General features: G+C 34.2%; 1 protein-coding gene across 1 annotated transcript in view; it reads right to left on the bottom strand.

Moving 5' to 3' along the window:
• Nucleotides 1–23,961, bottom strand: part of Cpne8 (copine 8) — a 214,695-nt gene that overhangs the window by 80,399 nt on the left and 110,335 nt on the right. Inside the window, exons 9-11 of the mRNA XM_010629775.2 lie at nucleotides 21,043–21,146; nucleotides 17,279–17,383; nucleotides 16,238–16,279 (exon numbers count right to left, since the gene is read on the bottom strand). Of these exons, the coding sequence (XP_010628077.1) occupies nucleotides 16,238–16,279; nucleotides 17,279–17,383; nucleotides 21,043–21,146 (251 nt within the window). The remainder of the gene's footprint in view (nucleotides 1–16,237; nucleotides 16,280–17,278; nucleotides 17,384–21,042; nucleotides 21,147–23,961) is intronic.

The raw sequence follows: 23,961 nt of genomic DNA, 5'->3' as shown, positions 1-23,961 counted from the left end.
TTTTTTTTTTTTTTTTTTCTTTTTCTTTTTGGCACAACAGATTGAACTCAGGCCCTTGCGTTGTGAGGCAGGCAATGGAACCACTAAGCTAAATCCCCAGCCCTGTGTCACTCATTTTTTCAACTCCCTCGTAGTAACTAATAAAGCAATCTGATCTTTTTTTTCTTTTATTGAGTTTATTGGTACATTTTAGGTATACAGTACAGTTACATTCATTATTGGGATCTTGTACCTTTACATAGATGCTACAAAAAATTGTTTCTTCAGTTTAACCTACTAATATTTAGTTCCTAATATCAAAAGGAAATGACTCCCTCACCAAGTAAAGTTTCCTATTATCCTTTCCAGAATGAGTGTCTAAAATGATTGTCAGACCAACTATGAATCCAAATGACCCAGAGAGTTTTTCAACAACTCACATTAGACTGTATCCCGAGCTACAGAAGCAGGGGCAGGAGGGTGACATTTTGAGAGAAGTTCTCCACGTGGTCCTACTGGATACTCCCAGTTGAAACCACTGCTGTGTATGGTCCACAGTATATATGTATGGCAATTAGTGAGATCATTTCCATAAAATTTACTCCTGATTACAAAAGAAATTCAGTGTTTTCTATTACCTAAGATCGAGCTGTCACTTAAGGATGTGCAAAATAATCTTCACCATGAGTACAAAGAAAATTATTTGAATATTTAGTTTAAAATCTTTTGGGATGCAGCTGTAAGATGACCTGAAGGTAGGAATATGTTAATCAATGAATAATTTATTTAGTAACTTGATGGTCACAAAAGATTGCCATAAATGGTATAAAAACAATGCTGTCTTTTTTCCTCGGGAAACTTTAGTACATTTCTCATGCATAATACAAATATGTTATTTTTTCAGAGTAATTTTTTATAAAGTTACCAGCTATAAGATGGTCCTAAGAACTCTATCACCTTATAACCAAATGACAACACAAACAATGTTAAAGTGCTTCAGGACTGAATGACTGAACATCTTGGTGACACCAGGGCCAGTCTCTCAGTATGGTATCAAGGACTGCTTTCTCTCATCCAGAGATTAATCCTTGGATGAAAGCATCTTTGTAAGAAATCATTCAGGGATGTTCTGAATGCAGTAGAGACAGAAAGATTTTCAGTTTAAGGATAGGAAATCCTTAAAGGGTAGAACCCTTTAAGAATAGAAAATCCATGGAGATACTAAAAGCAACTCAACTCAACAACGTCAACATTAAAATAGTTACTATCTTAATTTTAAGGAGAATAAAATTCAATTAAAATTTTGCTCTTTGTTACTGTTCAACTTTAAAACAGAATCTAGACTCTCATATGTTGAGAATACAAATTGAACTTGTACATGATTTAGATGATTACCTCCCCTGCACTAATAAGACAGGACTACAACACATGCTAATGAAATAAATGAGAAGAAAAGATCTAAGATGTAGTTTCTATATAGAGAAATTCAAAATGATAGGAATGGGTGGTCTACATGACTCACACTTAACTCTTGCCTCTATCCTCAGACTATAGAATTCACTTATCTGATCTTGATGTGCTTTTGAGAGGCAGTCCTATTTTCTGGATTATTTACTTTATTTTGAATTTTAAAAACTGACAGATAATAACTACACATATTTGTGGGGTGCAGTGTGGTGGTCTGATGCTTATATAATGTATAATGATCAAATCAGAGTAACTAACAGGTCCATCTCCATAAGCACTTATCACATCTTTGTGTTAGAAGGCCTTGAACTCCTCTCTTCAAGTTCTTTGCAAAAAAAAAAATTTGTTCCCCTTGGTACTGGTGATTGAACTCAAGGCCCTGTGTTTTCGAGGCAGACAGGATGCCACTGGGATAAATCATTGATCGTCTTTGTAAAGTTTATAAGTTGTTGTGAATTATAATCACCCTACTCTGCTGTTTTATTCAAGGAATTGGCAGGTTCTGATTTAGTAGTAAGGTGCTGAACTAATAGTTAAAAAACTATTTTCAGCATTTGTAAGTTTTGCTGATTTTCTAGATAGAATTCTTTGTGGCATCTGTTACTTATTTCCATTATCCCTCTCCCAAGATAGTCTCTTCTTGTGTATTCAATCAATGGTCTCTTAATCCCACACCTAAGGCAAGATAAACTGGATTAAAAGTGGAGCTCTCTAGCCTGTAATGGAATTGAAGAGTTGATATATCAAGTTGGCTTATTTATAATGTTGATAATGTTTGACACTTTAATATATTTTAAGTGTTCATGGTAAAAAATTTTCAGAATACAATGCATAAAAAAGAAGTAAAGTGTTTCTAAAGTCCACTATTCAGAGATAACCTTCCTGATGGGTGATGTATATTTTCTATTATTGTATTCTATGAAAATATTCCAGATATAGCATATACGACTGCAGGGTTCAATTTGCAGACATTGGCCATATGCAGTCAGAGTGCCTGAAATGTGACTGGTATGAATTGAGTTTTATTAATAAGATATAAAATATATATTTTAATTTGCAGTCAGTGCATGAAAGAGAACCTATCTCACTAATAAGTTTTGATATTAATCATGCTAAAAATACTTCAGATATCACTTTAATACTTATCATTAAAATTAATTTTACCTGATTATATTTACTTGTTTTAATGTGACTACTAGAAAATGATATTCCTACTGAATAGTATTGAAAGGACTCTAAATGTTTTGCTTATCTTTTTATTAGAAGCACACTTTCAAATGATTAAGCATTCCCAAAAAGCAATGTTACTAATAGATATCCAATATTCCTTTTGATGGGTATTCTACAATTTAATTTGAACAGTTACATTGTTATAAATGAGTTAAATATTTTTAGCATAAGCCTACTTTTTCAGGTTCTGATCATTATCTTAGAATAGATTCTTAGAAGTGAAATTAGTCCATGAAAGTTAAAGAGGTATTTTAAGGATAGTAACACATGTAATTAAGACATTTTCCAAAACTTTGTACCAACTTACCATGCCTTTAAAATATAAAACCATCTACCTTAAGCACCTTGAACATTGGACAGCAAATTTTAAAATACTTACCAATTTAATTTAAAAAGAGATTTGATTTTAAAGTTATGTATTATATACAAAGCCATATGTTTTAAATTCTATTTTTAATACTAGTAAACTCGATTTTCAAAATGTTTTTTATGATTTGTGGCTTTTTGTCAATTGATAAAGTCTTTGCATCTTTATAACCAAGCGTAGGTATTTTATTCCAATACTAGGAGTCTTAAATTCAAATAAATGATATTTTACCCAAAAGACTTTATGTATTCAAATCTATGAACTTCCAACAATGGTCAACAAACAGGAAGGACACTCAATCTGATCAGTCACCAAGGATTTGCAAGACAACACATGCATAGTGAGAACCATGAAAAAATAGCTAAAATTAAAACTTGGATCCAAATACTTACAAGGAAATGGAACAACTGAAACTCTCATACAATGCCAATAAACTGGAAAAATCATTTTGAAAAGAGTGATCAGAATCAACTAAAGATAAACACAGGTGCATACATGACCCACTACTAGATATATACCCAACTGGACTAAATGTCACCACATACAACTATGAAACCTACACAAATACATTCATGCAGCACTGTCTGCCACAGCCAGAAAAAAAAAAAGTATTTTAAAAGTCAAATGTCTACAATCATGTAGCCTACTGACAAAGTAGAACATACTAAAGCAGGTGCAAATCACACGTAACAACATGAATGGATCTCATGAACTTAATGTCCAGCAAAGCCAGACATAAAAGCATACTTACAATGAAATTCCATTTATAGTAAAATCAAAAACAGGCAGAGATGGGGATCTAGCTCAGAGGTGCCACTGAGGTGCAAGTAAAAGTTCCCAAGTTCAGTCTCCAGTACCAAACAAAAACAAAAACAGGCAACAATAAACTATGGCAGAAGTCAGAAATGTGATTACTCTGGGGGACACTGGATAGTGACTGAAAGATGAAAGAGAAAGTTTCTGAAATGCTGAGGATGCTCTGTTTAGTGGTGTAGTCTTCCGTTACGTGATTATCCAATTTAGGAATCTTCATTATGCCATGCATTTATGATCTGTGCACACTGGTACAGTACACTGCATTTGTAAAATATCCCTTAGTTCCATCTTCTATTATGATAGAAGCCCTTTAAATTCAGAGATTAATTCACAGGCACCTATTTTCTTTGTGTTCTTCTTATTTATGTGGCAATTATTTTAGCCACGGTGCCCGACTTGATCAATGCTTAAGTTAGTTTGAATCTAATATTGTATATAAATTATTTTAAATCACTACAAAAGCTAAATTGGTTATTTTCTGATTTATTTTTCTTTCTACTCTAATTTAAAATACACAATTTGTTTCCCCTCCAATAGCCAGTCTCTCCCAGAACATTTTAACCTGAGCTGCTGTAGAATGTTGGGTTCAGACAGATTTTAATAATAAATCTACCTATAAAGTAAAAACTAACACTTTTCAGTAATTTGAGTTCCTGTTCTATGACAGAGGTAACACTAACTCAGCAACAAAGGCACAGGAGATATAAAGGGGTTTGTTTGGGAGATGTGGACTTAATTATCCAAATCATTCTGACTTTTACTAGACTGCAGCTCCACCCACAAGTCCTCACTCCAGGGCTTGACAGAAAATTCTGTTTCACTCTCCACAGTTTTTTCTCTCTAAATTAATTCCTTTTCTTCCCTTTCTGTGATTCAGACTACTTTACTACTTTAGTTCTAATTTCTTTTCCTAGGCTGTACTATAAATAATGCTTTCAACTGGTACACTGGTCTCTTTACTATTCTTTCAATGCTTATTTGATTTGTTTTCCCGTTTTTGAGGAACTTGGTATTGAACCCATGGTTTCTGAACTGAGTGATATCTCTAGTCTACCTTTGTTTTTTGTTTTTTGGTTTTTTTTTTTATATATTGAAACAAGGTCTTCCTATATTGCTAAGGTGCCCAAGACGGGCTCAAACTTGCAATCCTCCTGCTGTAGTCCTGGGTCTAAAAGCATGCCCCACCAGGACAGGCTCTCTTTACGTTTTGAGAAAATTGTTCCCAAGTCCAGGGATTTAGCTCAGTGGTGCTGCACCTGCTTTGAGATGCAAGGTCCTGAGGTCCTAAGTTCCATTCCTGCTACCAACAAAAAACCTCATTCCTATTATTTTGTTATACAAATTATAGTACTATTGCAAAGTAAATTTTTCTAGTAACAGTTACTTAAACTCTTTTCATACATATCTGTATTCCATCTTTCACCTGATGGAAAGTAGAAATTAGTACAGAGTTAACTTTAAGAAAAATCATTATTCATTCTGGTGACAAAGATGTCATTATTCCCTGTCTATGTATGACACATGCAGGAGTTGGCAATTAACTGGATATGTTATATGAGAGCAGGAATGTTCTCTGAACTATGCAAGTTAAGGATTATAGTAATGTCTGTGGCTTACATTCAAAAAATGTAAATCAGTAGTCAAAGTCAATATGAAATACAAAGATGTTTCTCTCCCCTGTTGATAACTGGTTACCACTCAGAATCTTGTGTTTCTTCTAAAGACCTTACCCAAAGGCTCCTTCATACACAGCAATTCAAAAGCTGCCTCTGAAAAAGGGCTACCAGGACCCAATTTTCATGTGTTTTAATGCTGTCTACATATCATGTTACAAGTGGATAAAACCCAAGCAAGAAAACAGATACAATGGTGAAACTGATAACTCTTTCAAGCTTGGGCATAATAAAATAAGTTCAATTTCTTTCTGCAAAGTAAAAAAGCTTTTCCCAGTCCTGAGGATTCTAATATTACCTTGTACCAGAATTAAAAATTAATTTATATTCTATATTTGACAGACGACATTCTAATGGCAACAAAATAATTTAAATACTAAAGTAAGTAAAAACCAAGATTTACATACCAATGTATTTGTTGGTTTGAGTTTGATAATTCTACAAAGTTGCTGGAAGAAATTATCAGTGTTATAATATAAACTAATGCAAAAGTTAATAAATCTGAATAAATTCATAGCTACATGAGTGTTAAATCCAAGATAACTGCAAATGATAGAGACTTTAGAGATGACAGCTGAATTAATTACTAACTGAAGTTTCATTGCAGAATTAAAACTCTAATATTACCCAAGATAGTTTTATAATTTCAAGGAGAGGGTAAGCACGAGAAGATAAAGAAGTTTTGAGCAAGGACTGAGTATTCATTAGAAAACAGCTAGTCAAACTCTCACCTGCAATATTGAAGTAACACAGCAAGGAGTTACTGTGTACAAGGAACTGTAACCTATAATAGATACTGTGGATAGGAAGAAAAGGAAAATGGGAGGGATGGAGAAAGGAAAGAAGGGGGTGGAATTAACAAGAGAAAATGAAAAAATGGAAACAAAGTCTTTGTAGATAGGGAGGGAGTAGGGTTTGAAGTCTGGGCAAAGGAATGGAGGAAAAACAAGAACCAAGATTGATTATGTAAAGGTACAAATTTCCAACACGAATATCATTGCAATGTATACATTAAATGTACCAATAAAATTAATTTTAAAAAAAGAATAAGAAGACACAGAAGGGCCAAGAATTTAGCTCAGCGGTTCAGTGGCCTGCCTCGCAAGCGCAAGGACCCAAGTTCGATCCCTGGTACCACAAAAAAACAAAAAAAGAAGACAGAATAAGAAGAGGCAGTCCTTGACTTCGCGGAGTTTAGAATTACCATGAAACGCAATGAAGAAACAGATACTATAAACATAAGTCATGTGTTAAATATGCTAAAAAAATATTCCTACGGTTAAAGAAGATGCAGAAGAAAACACTTCAAACAATTAAAGTCATTTAAATTGGTCCTGAATAGAAAAACAACAGGTGACATGGAACACAGATGGGCCTCCCACGTGGTGACGCTATGTGGGCAAAATGTACACAGTGAAGTCAGGACAAAGCACAAAAATGCAGAGGTGAAACTGGCTAGAGTAACACTTCCCAGCCTCTGTTCTTCATAAATGTGCTCAAGAAAGGCCTGTGTGAAATATTGTCTACAAAAAAAAAAAAAAACCCACTAAAAACAAGATATATATCTGAAAGAATTCAAAATCATTCAAGGTAGATATAAGAAAATAAATTAAGTTTAATTAAAATTTATTGTACAAAGGTTAAAATTTGCATCACCTTGCAAATTGTTTAATGCATATCAGTGTCAAGCAACAATTTATTCCAATATTAACTGATATAATTTATATTTCATCATAAATAAATCAGAATTTTTAGGAGTTAAAAATTGATTACCACTAAGTACCTAGCAATTTATAATTAATTCAGACTTTTTTGAGGGCAAGAATTATAGACTGATGGGACAGGGCACAAAAAAACTCACAAACTGCATTTATAAAAATCAGTAGCTGAGTGTGGTGGCACACGCCTGTAATCTCAGCACTCAGAAGGCTGAGGCAGGAGGATCACTGAGTCCAAGACCAGTGTGGGCTACACAGTGAGTTCCAGGTCAGTCTCACTACATAGTGAGATCCTGTCTCAAAATAACAACAAAAATCTTTTACTAGAGAAAGGAAAAAACAGACACATCAGTGAATAATATGCAGATTATGAAAGTCTATCAATTTTTAAAGTCTCGGTGAACAATGGAACAAGAAAATAATGATTGAATATTAACTACTGAATATACAGGACAATGCAGGGTCAATCATAAGTAAAAGATGAACTAATTTTAAGGAAAGACTAGCTACAGTGAGGAAACTTAAGAATATAAAAGGTTTACAATGGCCCTCCTAAATTCATTCTCATTACTTAAATAACTCAAGAATTACTTGCACATGATAATGCATAACCCCAGAATGGAATGTTTAGAAAATATCACCTTCAAATTTTACACACTAAAACGTGATAGTGTTTGTAAAGCACTTCAGAGATAAAGAGCTTCTGTACCTCATTACAGTAAATGTCACTATTTGAACTGACAACATTTGATGAAATGCAGAGAGGTGGGCAGCAATGCCACTTTTCCTCTCCCTACTGCACAGAGGTCTCAGGCTGCAACGTGACAACTGGCAGTTCACCAGCGCAGTCTTTCCATCAAACCATCGTTTTCTGGTGGACAGCGCTCTACTTGGTAGCCAGTTACAATCAGGCCCTCATTACAGCTGCAGGGCCTGAATGCAGGGCTCTCCACCTATGGCTCTCTGAATTTTAAATTCAGTTACAAACTCAGCTGAAGAAATTCAAGCAATTGATGTGCTTTAAAAGTACGACCACTGATTGCTCTGCTACCCAGATAAGTCCAGCTCCGCAATCAGCTTTAGCTGTTCCAATGAGTTTTAAATATCATTCCTTCACACTCTTTAATGATATGCTGGGAATTACAGGGACAATTTTGATAAAGTGGTTTAATTTGTTGAAAAGTATGAACATTGAAGCTGATTATTTATCCTAAATTTAAGCAAAACCTCTTGTTTCTTCATATCATTGTCAATGTGTTTAAATAAAGGAGACAGATGACTGTTTCTTCTACTCTAGATTAGCTCAGGCCACCTAATTTAACGTCAATTGGTTATTTACACAACGGTGTTACACGTTTTTATACACCTCACAGAATGGCAGGATGTCCCTACAGAATTCATTTCAAGCTGATTAGTCAGAAAGCTGACAAGGTTATGCCACAACCTGACATTCCCAAAATATGGACATCGTTATGACCACAGTTATGTGTGAGACCCTCTCTGGTAAAAGAAAAGTGTAAATACTGCCCAGCACTCTCCACTTTAACTGTTAATGGAATATTACTTTAACATTGCCATTTTATGTACACAAATCATATATTTTGCTCACATTGAGAAAGGCTGCTTTGGTGTCCATTAATTATATGGAATTATACATTGACTTTTTATATTAAAACACTGATCTATGTTTTGGATTAAAGAAAAAGTATTCTAATTTTATTTTGTTTGTTTGTTTGTTTTTTGGCACCGGGGATCGAACTCAGAGGTCTTTGTGCTTATGAGACAGGCAGCAGAACCACTGAGCTAAGTCCCTGGGCCAGAACTATTCTAATTTTAAAAAGGTATTAGATCACTTATAAAATTATAATCCATTTCTCTAATTATTCTACTTATCATCTGCTATAATTTATTTTTAAGGAACATTCTACTCCCAATCTACTTCCCTTGTTTTCAGAGGCTTTAATAGTTTAAATTTATTTTGGGGATGCTGTTAATGATTTCATATTGAAGACAAAATGAAAAGATAAATCAACATTATCACCCACGAGCACCAATCTTCTTCCCAGGTAGGTGACCATCCAATGACAAAATGAGTTTAGAGTCATGATATCTAAATAGTTTATTTGGTTTTGAATCTGATGACACAAATGTAATTTTTTGTTGAAAAATATTTCCCCAGTCATTTTATAATAGAAAGGATTCTCTTTCTCTCTCTCTTCCCCATCTTTCTATTATGCAAATCTGAGCCAGCTCTTTGATACACTGATGGACCCTTTCATTATTAGGATTCTAATGCCTGTTTCTGTCCATCTATCTGTTTCATAAGACTTGCCACCTAAGGAAACATTACCTACTTTTTAAGATGCTATAATGTCTCAGGTTCTAAAACAGGTAAATTATGTTTAACAGATTCTTAATCGGATTTCTATTTTCCATAATTATTTGTCAATTACCAAATATCATAGGGTCTGGCCAATGCCCTTGTAGAATGCTGTTCTCTAAGTGGCAGATTTTACAGTTAACTTGCTGCACAAACGTAAGTGCATTAGCTAAAATCATGCTGCTGGGAGCAGACTGCCCAGGTTCCAGGGCTGGCTCTGCCATTTATCAGTGTGACCTTCGGTAAGTCACTTCTTTTCCTCAGTTTCTGTATCTGTAATGTGGAATTCATACAGTGTCTGTCGCTTATGATCAAAATTCCAGTTAGAAATAATGTGAAAAATGCTTAGAAAATGCCCGGTGTAACAGAAACAGTCAATAAATCAGATTATCCTGGATAGGAACACTCAAAATCCCCAAATCAGAGCAACCAAAAAAATTACATTCCCATTCTGATTCTCAAAACTATTTAAAATTCTTGTGGTTCAGAAGTGACTCGAAGGTAGTAGAAGATCTATAAAAACACACTACTCAAAGACAGACAACACACTAGCCAGTTTCTGCAAAGAGTACTGAATGCTCTTAGATGCTCATGCATCTGAATTTACACCCTTCATTTTTTTTTTTTTTGAGTTTATTGGTACATTTAGGGATACAGTACAGTTACATTTATTGTTGGGATCATGTACCTTTACATGGCAAGTCTTGATTCTCATTTTTTTCCCCTTACCTCTGCCCTCCCTTCACCCCCTCCTCCCCTCCCCATCTACAAACACTTTATTTTCATCTTTTCATTCTCTCACATTTTTTTCTTTTCCCTTTTTGTTCTTCCCCTACGTATCACACCTTCCCTACACCTTTAGCTCCTTTCCTCCCATTTCTAAATGTCAGTAATCTTATTAGAATCTTATGCATTGTTGCAGAATATTCACACCAGGGAAACTATTTGGTATTTACACATGTGGGACTTATTTATTTCACTTAGGAGTATATCTTCAATATGTATCCATTTTCCTATGAATGAATCTATTCTCTCGCTCTTTATGGCTGAGTAATATTCCATTTTATAGAAAAACCACAACTTCTTTATCCAGTTTCCAACGGATGGGCAAATAGGTTGTTTCCAAGATTTAGCTATTACAAACTGTGCCGCTATAAACATGGGTGCACATACTTCTCTGTGATATGATTCTTTTAGTTCTCTTGGAAAGATACCCAACAGAGGGATGGCTGGGTCAAATGGAACCTCCAGTCCAAGCTCTTTGAGGTATCTCCATATTGATTTCCATAGTGGTTGCACTAGTCTGCACTCCCACCAACAATGGAGGAGGGTTCCTTTCTCCCCACAACCCCGCCAACATTTGTTATTGTGTGATTTCTTGATAGCAGCCATTCTTTGTGGGGTGAGGTGGAATCTCAGTGTTGTTTTCATCTGCATCTCTCGAATGACCAGTGATGTGGAACATTTTTTCATATATTTTCTTGCTGCTTTCACTTCTTTGTATGAGAAATGTCTGTTCATTTCGGATGCCCATTTTTGGATCGGGTCTTTATATTTGGGGGGACTGATTGTTTTGAGTTCTTTATATATCCTTGATAATAGTCCTTTGTCTGAGGTACAGCTGGTAAAAATTTTTTCCCACATTGTAGATTGTCTCTTAGTTCTGCTAATGGTTTCTTTTGAAGTACAGAAGCTTTTTAGTAAGATGAGATCCCAGTTGTTGATTCTTTCTGCTAGTTCCCGTGCTACTGAGGATTTGTTCATAAAGTCTTTTCCTATACCAATGTCTTCCAGAGTTCTGCCTAACTTACTTTCCAGCAAGTTTAATGTTTCTGTTTTAATATTTAGATCTTTAATCCATTTGGATTTTAATTTAGTGCATGGCGAAAGATAAGGGTCTAATTTTAATCTGTGACAGGTTGATATCCAGTTTTTCCAACACCATTTATTAAAGAGGCTATCTTTCCTCCACTGAGGATGGTGAGCTCCTTTGTCGAAGATGAGGTAGCTGAGTACATCTGCATTTGTTTTTGTGTCTTCCAGTCTGTTCCATTGATCCTCAGGCCTATTTCTTTGCCAGTACCATGCTGATTTTATCACAGTGGCTTTGTAGTATAGTTTCAAATTGGGAATTGTTACACCTGGTGCCATGTGACTGTTGCCTATAATGGCTTTTGCTATTCTAGGTCTCTTGTGGTTCCAAATGAATTTTTGGATTCTTTTTTCTAGTTCTGTGAAATATAGTGTTGGAATTTCAATTGGCATTGCATTGAATGTATATAGCAGTTTCGGTAGTATGGCCATTTTCACTATGTTGATTCTTCCTACCCAGGAGCAGGGGATATCTTTCCATTTTTTTATATCCTCTTCGATTTCTTTTTTCAGAGTGCTGTAGTTTTCAGTGTAGAGATCTTTTGTTTCTTTTGTTAGATTGATTCCTAGATACTTCATTTTTTTGGATGCTATTGTAAAAGGAATTTTTTCCCTTATTTCTCTTTCTGTCTGTCTGTTATTTGTGTATAGAAAGGCTATTGATTTTTGGGTATTCACCTTGTATCCAGATACTTTACTGAATCTGTCAATTAAGTCTAGAAGTTTTTTGGTGGAGTTTTTTGGATCTTCAATGTAGAGTATCATATCATCAGCAAATAATGATAGTTTAACTTCTTCCTTTCCTATCTTTATTGCTTTAATTTCTTTCTCTTGTCTAATTGCTGTGGCTAATGTTTCCAGAACTATATTGAAGAGAAGTGGCGATAGTGGGCATCCTTGTCTTGTTCCTGATTTTAACATGAAGGTTTTCAGTTTTTGGCCATTCAATATGATGTTGGCTGATGGTTTTTCATAAATAGCCTTTATTAAATTGAGGTATAGACCATCTATTCCAATTTTTTGCAGGGTTTTTATCATGAATGGGTGTTGAATTTTATCAAATGCTTTTTCTGCATCTATTGAGAGGATCATATGGTTTTTGTCCTTGACTTTGTTAATATAATGTATTACATTCACTGACTTTCGTATGTTGAACCACCCTTGCATCTCTGGAATAAATCCGACTTGGTCATGATGGATGATCTTCTTAATAATCCTCTGTATTCTGTTTGCTAGTATCTTATTAAGGATTTTTGCATCTATATTCATTAAGGAGATTGGTCTGTAGTTCTCCTTTTTGGTTGTATCTTTCTCTGGTTTGGGAATCAGAGTGATACTTGCTTCCAGGAATGAATTTGGAAGTATAGCTTCTCTTTCAATTTCATTGAAAAGTTTGAAGAGTAATGGTAGTAGTTCTTCTCTAAATGTCTTGTAAAATTCAGCAGTGAATCCATCAGGGCCTGGGCTTTTCTTTGTTGGTAAGTTTTTAATTACATTTTCAATTTCACTGATTGTGATTGGGGTGTTTAAAATGTTTTTATCTTCTTCGTTCAACTTTGGTAATTCATAAGTATCTAGAAATCTGTCCATTTCTTCTGTGTTTTCCATTTTATTAGAGTACAGGTTCTCAAAGTAGGTGTTCATGATCCTCTGGATTTCTTTCGGATCTGTTGTGACTTCGCCTTTTTCATTCCTAATTGCATGGATCTGAGCCTTTTCTTTCCTTTTTTTGATAAGATTAGCTAAGGGTTTGTCAATTTTATTTATTCTTTCAAAAAACCAGCTCTTTGTTTCATTTATTTTTTGTATCGTTTTCTTAATTTCAATTGCATTGATTTCTGCTCGGATCTTTATAATTTCCTCTCTTGTTCGAGCTTTGGGTTTTTCTTGCTCTTGTTTTTCTAGGAGTCTAAGTTTCATCGTTAAGTTGTTTATTTGAGCCCGCTCTGTTTTCCTAGTGTGGGCATTCAATGTTATGAATTTTCCACGTAGAACTGCTTTCATTGTGTCCCAAAGATTCCTGTATGTTGTATTGGCATTCTCATTTATTTGTAAAAACTGTCTAATTTCTTCTTTAATTTCCTCTGTAATCCATTGATTGTTTAGGAGAGTGTTGTTCAGTTTCCATGTGCTTGTGAAGTTTCTATAGTTTCTTGTGCTATTGATGTCTAGTTTGATTGCACTATGATCTGATAATAAACAGGGGATGACTTCAATTTTTTTGCATTTATTTAGACCTGTTTTGTGAGCCAGTATGTGGTCTATTTTGGAGAATGATCCATGTGCAGCCGAAAAGAATGTATATTCTGGTTTTTGGGGGTGGAATACTCTATAAACATCTATTAAGTCCATGTGTTCCAAAGCTTGGTTCAGTTCTATTATTTCATTGTTGATTTTCTGCCTAGTAGATCTGTCAATTTGTGATAACACCCTTCATTTTTAAGTGGTCAAATTAAAACTATTTCCCCAATTTCTAAAGATGCTGAGGGAACCTCACTTTTACCCATTCTCAATTAAGATGTAAAATAATTTATATGATATGGAGCATTAAATCCTGCTTTATTAGGAGTGACATGATTTCCTTTTGTATTTTGAGCAGCCAAATTCATTTTCTCAATTAATCAATCTTAATGAAACATACATTTCCTATACGAAAACATGGGATTTTCTGATGCTATTTCTCCCAAATGCATAGAGAAGTCTTGTTGAGGAAACCTAAATTGTTAATCAAATGAACACCTGGTGGAAATGGAAAGATGAGAGACAGAGCATGGATTTTCTTTTTCTCTTTTTAATTAACTGTATTGGTACTTTTAAGGTATATAGTAACATTCTTCATTGAAAACTGTCCCTTTACATAATCCATCTTGGTTCTTATTTTTCCCCCATTCCCCTGCCCTCCCTTCACCCCCTCTACCTCTCCCTATTCACAAAGACTTTGTTTCCATTTTTTCATTTCTCATATTAATTCCGTTCCCTTCTTTCCTTTCCCCTACCCTTCCCACTTCTCCTTCCCTTCTGCCCCTTTTCCTCCTATGTCACATTATATGTTATACCTTTTAGTCCTTATTTACACTTTGTTTTTCTCTACAAGTAAACTTCACACTAGTGTTTTGACTCTGACACAATCATATTTCAGATGCACCTGGAAGACTAAAATCTTTTTGAGTCGCACATAGCTATCTGTTGGTAACTGAGGCGTCTCCACCTCTCTATCTTCCTGACTTCTTCAAAAGGAGAAAATACTAAGTGGCTCAAATTTCAGGACACTTCTTTGACCACATGTGTGAGCCCAGTGGCAAATGTCACATATGTGGTTGCAAGTGGCAGCTTCCTACTCGTGCAGCGGAAGCAGGACAGGGCCTATCCCTTCAGCACAGCCCAGCTTCCCTGAGCTTGGAGAAGTGTCAGGTAGACTGGCACTGTCCTCTCTATGGGCTTGGTTGCTGACCTGTATGAAACGTAGTGGGAAAAGCCTTGCCAACACCTGGGGTTTTCACCTCCTGTTCGCTCCATTAATCAGTAATTGGAAGGGTGGAGTTTAGGATATTAGCCAAGTGGAAAATCAAAAGGACCCTTTATTTTCTCATTTGTTATTTGCCTTTGGCATCTCTACATTCACATCCTGGGGGAACCATTTTGAGAGGCCACAATTTGGGTCAGGAAAAAATGAAGGTGGGTGAGCTCCACCACAAGGACAGGTTTTAAAGTCCTTAAAGCCTGAAAAGGACCTTTTGGCACTAGACCAAGAGAGCACTGTCTCTTACGGGTACTGGGTTTCATAGAGAAAGCAGCTATCCTAAATAAGTCCACTTCGGAATTTTGCATTTATCTGTTGGAGCTCATTGTTTTAACAAGGGCTCATAAATCTTCGTCATCTAGTGGGGTGGCAGTTCGGCCTCCCTTGCTTTTAACAAAGGCCCATAAACCCTGAAGCTTCAACAGTCCCAACCTGGCTAAGACAGCAGTGGTCTAATTCAATCTAGAACACAATGTGACTTTGAGTGCTTCTGGTTCCCTCGGTTCAGCATCCTTTAAAAATTGCCCAATATCAATCTGATTTCAGCCAGCAGAAACACTGGAAAAATGGTTAAAGCAGAAAGGTAAGAAGTAGCATGGCGTGTTCCCCTCTCTTGTGGTCTCTACCATCTGCTATGAAATGCAGAGAGAGGACTGTAATAACTCTGAGCAATAGCCTGGCTTGGCAATTATTACATTTCCCTATTCTATAGTTTTGTTGTTGTTTTGTGAGATTCATTTCTCCCAATTCCTCTGCCTCTTCCCTCCCTGCCAGTGAAGGAGGGATGTATTTGCTGGGCTCAGATGTATTCTCTTGAACTGTACAGGACATAAATGTTATAGAAATCTTCAGAGACACTGTAAGGTACAGAAGTTTAAGAATTCCTACTCTATAAGGAATAAACTGAACATCTGAAAGTTATGTGGAATGAGAAAGGCGCCAGTCCAAGTTGAAAACCTTTTACTCTGTTACCGTGAAAGCGTAAATTACTCTGTTACTGTAAATTTCCAAGCTGAAGGAGATACAGTTATTCTTAAAATTACATGGAAATGTTTCAATAACATTTGGAAAACCAGATGAAATACACAGCCTAAAAAGTGAAATTTAAAAAATAGGGTCATGTAAGTGCTCTCGCTTCCTAAAGTATATTCATCATATACTTCCTAAAGTTTACTAAGTTTCAAGGGCAAAAATGAAAGAAAAAAAATGTCTTACCTCCCATCTCGATCCCAGTCATATACTTCTACTTTGATGGTTCTGTCCATGGGAAAAACATACATTAAAGTTACTTAGTAAGAGTGCAATACTGTATATCATTGTGAATGAAACACTAAATTATAGTTAGATTTTCTATGTGCTCTTAGATTTTACAAAGTAATTTGACAAGGGTTTAGCTAGCTTTATTACCATGATACAATTTACCTTTTAAAGTCAGTTCCCAGACTCTATATTGTTTCTTTAAATGAAGTCGAGAAAGTATATGGGACAGAGCTCCTCAGTGGAACCAGACCACTGACTGACAGCCATGTCTCTCACACTCAGAATGAGTAAGAATCACATGAGTGCTTATCAATATGGATCACTGGGCATTTTCCCCTGAATTTCTGGCTCAATAGGTCTATGCCAGGGCCTGGGGATTCGAATTTCTGAAAGATTATCAGGTGATGCTAATGATAAAAACTGCCAACTTCTTTAGGACACTAGAAATAATGAGTCCTGTTAAATAAAGTTATAGACTTACTAAGAGAATAAAATGACACTGTATCTAGTGTTCTGTATATAGGGGGCTTTCAGGAATCAGCAACTGTGAAAATAGTTACGCCAAATAAATACTAATGTTCCAGAATCAGTCGAATTGGCCAGCTATAAAGCTACAGTCCGCCCCTATGTACCTGCGAGTTCCACTTTTAAAGGACGTGCCATACAAAAAAACCCAGGCAACTCACCTTCCAAATTTGGCTTTAAAGTAGTAAGTGCAAATGTAAATTAATATCCAATATATTTTCTTCACTTTGTACATTTTTATTCTTGTATAATCAGTCAGTGTAACCAAATTTTAATTAGCCAAGTTCTCTCTTCCTTAAACCATCATAGGCTTAAATTAGTTGAAATGTTTTCAAAAAAATCATTCATGCTTTTGTAAATACATAAATACAAAAGTAAAGAAGGCACTTTCACTTTAAACATAATTTGGCTTAGATTATTAGATCTATACTAAACGTTTAAAATCTTCAGGAAAGTTGTCATTTATTTTACCTGTCATAATCTCCATTGCATAACGCTCTGACAGAGATTTTGAAGGCTTGCCATACAGGATTTAGAGTGTTTTTGACAACTTCTGTTCTGTGACAAATTGTAAAACTGTAAACAAAAATTAGTTATTTTCATGACAACCATAATATATTGTTTTAATAATCATTCATTTCTTTTTGCGTAGAATAAATGTAGCAATCCTGTTACTGCTACATTATGCTTTAAAAATTACAAGAATTTAAAAACTTTTAAGATTAGCTCACTATCACATAAAGCAGCGAGACTGAACACAACTAATTTTTCCACTAATTCAATGAATGTTACAGCTATTTCACAACTGGTTATGAAAATTGTGGTGGCATACTGACACAGCTTTATTCTACCATGAGATCCCTGACATAATGTCTGCTTCACCAGAGGGTCAAAAGCAACAGAGCTAACTTACCATGGACTGACAGCCCTGAAATGTCATTTGCTAAAGATCTAATAAAGAGGAAACCATATGTGATGCAGGACAGAAAGGAGAAAGACTTCAGCAGTGTAATCTAAATAGGTGACTCCAGATTAGATAGCAAGAAGGAGAAAGAGGCTGACTTGTCATCTTTAAAGCAACAGGCTCTGTGCTCTACTTTGTGACCACTTCTCATGTTTTAAATCAGAATTTTTGTTTTATTCCTACTATCACCAGCCATAAAAATTATATAATCTGACACCTGAAATTTCTCCTAAGAAAATGGCTCATCTGCATGAGAACATATTTGTGAGGCAGATATTCATTTTTCTCCTATAAACCATTCTCATTCACAATGCACCAGATGTGAAATAGATGGTAAACTATCACTAGTAAAAGTACCAGTGCTAATGTAACTAGTAGAACATTTAACAGAATTTTAATGTAAATCTTTCTAATATTCAGGAGTATTGCTATATAAATATAAATGTGTGCATTTGTCTATTGCATATAGAATTATAAAAATATTCTTACTAAATAATCTATAGTAAGATACTTTAATTGAAGCTATTTACTAAAAATAGCTATTCCAAAGACAAATTATTACCTAATTATGGATACAGATCAAGTTAATAGATGCAAAAACAAGAAAGTAAGAATTTATAATCACATATTACAAAGATTTTCAATTCATATTTTACTTTTTCTTGTAAAATGAGCACAAATACACTGGCTAACAGGCAGGTTTTTGCTTTTTGTTTTGCTTTTTTGGTACCAGGGATTGAACTTGGGACCTTGTGCTTGCGAGGCAGCAGCAGAACCACTGAGCTAAGTCCCCAGCCACTAACTGGCAGTTTTTGAAATACTTCTATATTAAAATATATTTAAAGTAAAGCAAAAATCTCTAGATTTAAAAACAGGAAAAAAGTGAAGCATATATATGATTCATATATCAGCAAAATTATCTATATTAATGTTTTAACACGTTTATTAATTCACGTATTTGGATCTAGCTGGTGAACTAGTTTGTAAATACCAGAGTATAAATATACACAGAAAGTTTTCTTTTTTCTTTTTTTTTTGGTTTTTTGAGACAGAGTCTCACTATGTAGTTGAGACTGATCTGGAACTCACTATGTAGCCCAGGCTGGTCTCGAACTCACAGCGATCCTCCTACCTTAGCCTCCTGAGTGCTGGGATTATAGGTGTGTGCCACACGCCCGGCCACAGAAAGTTTTCTTAAATGAGATTTAACAAATTTTAACAATTGCTTTGAGTGATTTGGGATTTTTGTGTTAGCTGTACTTTTCTCCTAATACTTAGATTCTATTTAATGAATATCATTTTATAAGCATAATAAAATTTTGTAACAAAAGCACTACCAGTAGCACTAAATGTGCTCTAAATAGATATCTTATGACTTTACAGCTTTACAAACAAACAAAAAAACCGAATAAGAATATAAAGGAGTGGCTATGGTAGCACACTCCTATAATCTCAGCACTCAGGAAGCCAAGGCAAGCTGATAGCTGAGAGTCTGAGGACAGCACAGTCTACACCGTGAGTTCAAGACCAGCATGAGTGACTATCAAGGTCAGCCTGGACAACATAGTGGGATTCTGTCTCAAAACAACAACAACAACAACAAAAGAGACAAAACACAAATATAGAAAACTCACAAAACCAAGATAAGTAGTTTAATTCAAAGGCATCAACAATATCATGACTCCAGAAATTTGAAACCATTCCTTAGTTTCTAACTCTAAGTGCAAAATCGAGTAATATGGCAGCATAGCAAAAATAACCAACAGTCATGCAGTAGTTACACCAACAAATATCCCATAATAAATAATGTATCAATTAAAACTGCCTAAACAGTAAACTTTCTATGATTATGTAACATTTTACAAATTTATACTACATATTTTATACCACATATTAATACTGTATAATTTTATTTAGAAGTGTAGTAATAGTTACAGACTTTTTTCATTCTAATACTCTTGCTTTTAATGTTCAGAGAAATAACATTTTATTTTTATGTAATATTTTATTATAACGACTTGTTGCAAACAAAAAAGGAAATATTATGCTATAAACAATACAAAATATAGTTAATGTTTTAGTTCTTCTTATGTGTCCAAGAAACTTATAATGTTTTCTGCATAGTAATTCATTGCTTTTCACAACACTATGAGATAGTTGTAATGATCAAATCATTTTATAGTTGAGAAAAGTAAGCCTCAACACAGATTTAAAAAGTTGCCAATGGTCCTATAGCTATGCAATATCAAGGTCATTATTCACAACTTGGCAACAGAACCTTAACCTCATTTTTGACCAGTGAACTTTCTCATGATACCAACAGTACAATAAAAGTCCCAGAAAAACAATTATCAAATATATTTAATGGTAGATTCATATGTATCAAATTATTCTCTATAACTCAAATATGTACTCAAACCATATTGAAGCAATCCATTCTTACTAGCAAAAATATATGTTTTCTATAATATAATGAACAATTTTGTTGAATTTTAGAATTTTGGAATTTTGGATGTCACTGGAAAAAACACTGCAGCATAAAAGGCAGATCATATTATCCAGTCCTTTCTCCAAAATAATGGTTTAAGTGTTCAACTTTATAATAAAATATGTTTCAGCATTTTAGGTTTTTACCAAATGTCATTCTTTCCTACTATTAAGATATTGTGGTTTATATCCAGATGTTGCCCCAAAGCTTCGTGAGCTCATAGGTGAGGCTTTGGGGAGGTAACTGGATAATGGGGGTGATTCTCATCAGCAGATCTGTCCACCGATGAGTTTACAGCTAAAAATGATTTGGGAGGTGAAGCCTGGTTGGAGGTGATGGATCAATGGGGGTGTGGCCTTCAGGGTGGATCTTTCTCTCTCCTTGCCTGCATTCTTTGTCCTCTGCCATGCAACCCTTCCTTGGACTGTGAACTGAATCCTCTATAAACTGTGAGCCAAAATAAAACTTTCTTACTTAAAGTGGTTGGTGTCAGGTATTGTGTCCCAGCAACAAGCCAGTGACTAAGATTTAAGACAATTTACTAATTGCATGAAAAGTAAAAGTTCATGAAACTGAAAACCATTCATTTTTAAGTAACATGATATAAACATAACATAAAAAATGCCTATGAAATTACACAGTTGCATTGGGATATAAAAATCAATAATTTTTAAAACATCAAAATATTGTCTCCCATTTATCAATTTAATGAGCTTCTTTTACAAAAATAACAATTAAAATGTCACTCTTACCATAGAGCTAAAAATAAAAAGATAAATCTACCTGCCATCTTCATTGCTTCGATAAAATACAAGAAAAGGATCTGATTTTCCAAAGAAATCCTTCTTGTCCAATTTGTTTGCACAAAATTGCATCAAAACCGCATCCTATAAAAATTAATAAAATATCTCAAAAGCTGGGCTATAAATAACTAAAAAAGGCAGTTATCAAACAAGACTTGACAAGTAAACAAATTTTTCATTTTAATGCAAACAGCCAAGCATAAGAGAACTGCAAATAATATAAAATTGCTTTTTGTAGGATTGTACAACTTTAAAAATTTCTCTAGAAACTTACATTCAAGTTATAAAGCTATTGCTTCTCAAAAACTTTTCGCATTTCACGCTAAAAAGCAATATTAAGATACAAGATGATTCATAAATAACTCTGTTATAGTAGGGGATCTTCATTCATTTCTTCAATTATTCAGGTATACATTTCTACAACAAGTTTTTTTAAATTACTTTTCACTCAAAATATTTAGTAAGAAACTAGCTACTATGCGTTAGATATTGAGATGCTAATATATCTCATGTATTAATCATCTAATGATGATTTGATATCAACAAGACAGACCGTGACAAAATAGTTTACACGTTAAAGTGTGTGTTTGTAGGTTGGCATATTTGTGATGGGAGGGTTTCCCTTCTTACTTATAAATGATTACCACAATGTCTGAACAATTATATTTAAAATAATCTCTGATAACTGAGCTCTGAGAAAATAAAGCTTTTTCGTTTTCTCCTACAAAATAATTACATAGCTATATGTTAATTATTATGCCGAACCAACCTTTTTCACCAATGTATATACTCACAGGCTAAATGATTTCAGGATATCATAATCAAGAGTTAAATATTTAATTCAATTACAAAATACAGGCATTTTTTATATAGAAAATTTATAACTATTTAAATTAAAATCAATACTTGTAGGGTTTTTTGTGTTTTATAACTGAAAGGAGATGCTAAAAATATGGGGGAGGGGTGGTGCAGTAAAGTATTTCAGATTAATCTTAAGAGGTCACAGTTCAAATATTATTTGGTGGAAATGTTAACAATGCCTAAAAAATGCACTGTCCTCCTCTCTACTTAGTTATTTCTGTGGAGTCCAGTAATACTTATTAAACACCCACATACATTCTCACTACTTTTTTCCAGTGGTTCCAAGAGACTTATAAAAGATGATGTTATTTCATTTTTTAATTCATTCATTCATTTACTTTGAAAACATTTCTAAAGCAATATTGAAATTGGAAACTTGGAGCAAGGTGGTAACACAATTTCTGCCCTTAGAAAAGCCACAATTCTAGATTTTCCATTTTCAGAAGTTTATAGTGTTATTTTACTATCATTTAGAAGATACCTGTGATAATTGCTGTCAGAGTTACAATAAAGCAAGAAGTACATCATAGCCAGGTATACTGAAAATATACACTTTAGGGAAAATTAAAAGAACACAGGCAAAAGCAATACAGACATCACTTTTACGTCAAAAATCTCAATTGAAAATTTTTCAAATTTGTAGGCAAAAGTTAAAAAAAATACACACTACCACTAAGTCAGCAAGTAGAGAATTACTTTCAATGATCAAACTATAAAATCAGGCAGGATTGAGAAGGCAAGAGTGTTTCTATTTTATTTTGTTTGTTTACAATACTCAATCTCCCCATATATGTAAAGGAAAGTGAATTTGCAGAAACAAATTCAGGGAAATTAAACTGACACTGTTGATGCAAAAACATCACTCCCTTTCACATGATCTTTCAAAGCACCTGAACCAAAACATTATTCTAAGAAACATTCTACTATATTTTAAATATATAAAAGATAAAATGTATATATATCACATTATCAAAAAAAGTCAAAGAGGTTTATTATTATTAAACCAGAAAATTCCTTAGAGTAATTGGGAAATAATACCAAGATTTCAACTTCAATTTTTATTTTTATTTCTTACAAAATAATTAACTAATTAAAAATAAAAATTTAATTTGATGCAAGAAGCCACATACAGTAATACTGGGAAAAATACATTTTTATAATTACTCAGGTTAGTGACTCTAGTGATTTGGATACAGAATGACACCCAAAACCCTGATGCACATATAGGCATGGCTTTTAAAACGTGATTGAATCACATGGGCACTCAATGAGAAGGAAATTGTGAAAATAATTCCATTCAGCATAGCTTCAAGCAAAATGAAACACTGAGGAGTAAAAGTAACCAAGGAAGTGAAAAATTTCTACTGTGAAAACTATGGTACTCTGAAAAAAGGAGATTGAAGACGACTTCAGAAAGTGGAAAGATGTCCCTTGCTCCTGGATAGGCAGAACCAATATTGTCCAAATGGCCATATTTCCAAAAGTGTTGTACAGATTCAATACAGTGCCAATTAAAATACCAACACTACACTTGAATGAACTAGAAAAAATAATCCTAAAATTCATATGGACCAGAAGAGATCCAGAACAGCAAAAGCAATCTTGGGCAGAAAAAGCAAAACAGGAGGTATTACAATACTTGACTTCAAGCTATCCAACAAAGCAATAGTGATAAAAACAGCATGGTATTGAAACAAAAGTTGATATATGGGTCAATGGAATCCTCAAGTACATTCAGGTATTTGATCTTTGACAAAGGGGCCAGGAGCACACATTGGAGGAAAAATAGTCTATTTAACAAGAGGTTCTGTGTGCAAAAGATTGAATCTGGAGCTATATTTGTCATCACATATTAACTAAAATTAAAATGGATCAAAGTCCTAAATATTAAGACAGCAACATCAAACCTCCTGGAAGATAAAATAAGTAGAACACTTGAATTCTAGGTGTAGAAAAGGATTTCCTAAACAGAACTCAAATGCACAAGATATAGCAGTAAGAATCAACAAAAGGGATTTTATCAAATTAAAAATCTGCA

Source organism: Fukomys damarensis, unplaced genomic scaffold, assembly GCF_012274545.1.
Source record: "Fukomys damarensis isolate Sample0158 unplaced genomic scaffold, DMR_v1.0_HiC HiC_scaffold_15, whole genome shotgun sequence".
Taxonomy (NCBI): domain Eukaryota; kingdom Metazoa; phylum Chordata; class Mammalia; order Rodentia; family Bathyergidae; genus Fukomys; species Fukomys damarensis.
This window is presented reverse-complemented; position numbering and strand designations above follow the sequence as displayed.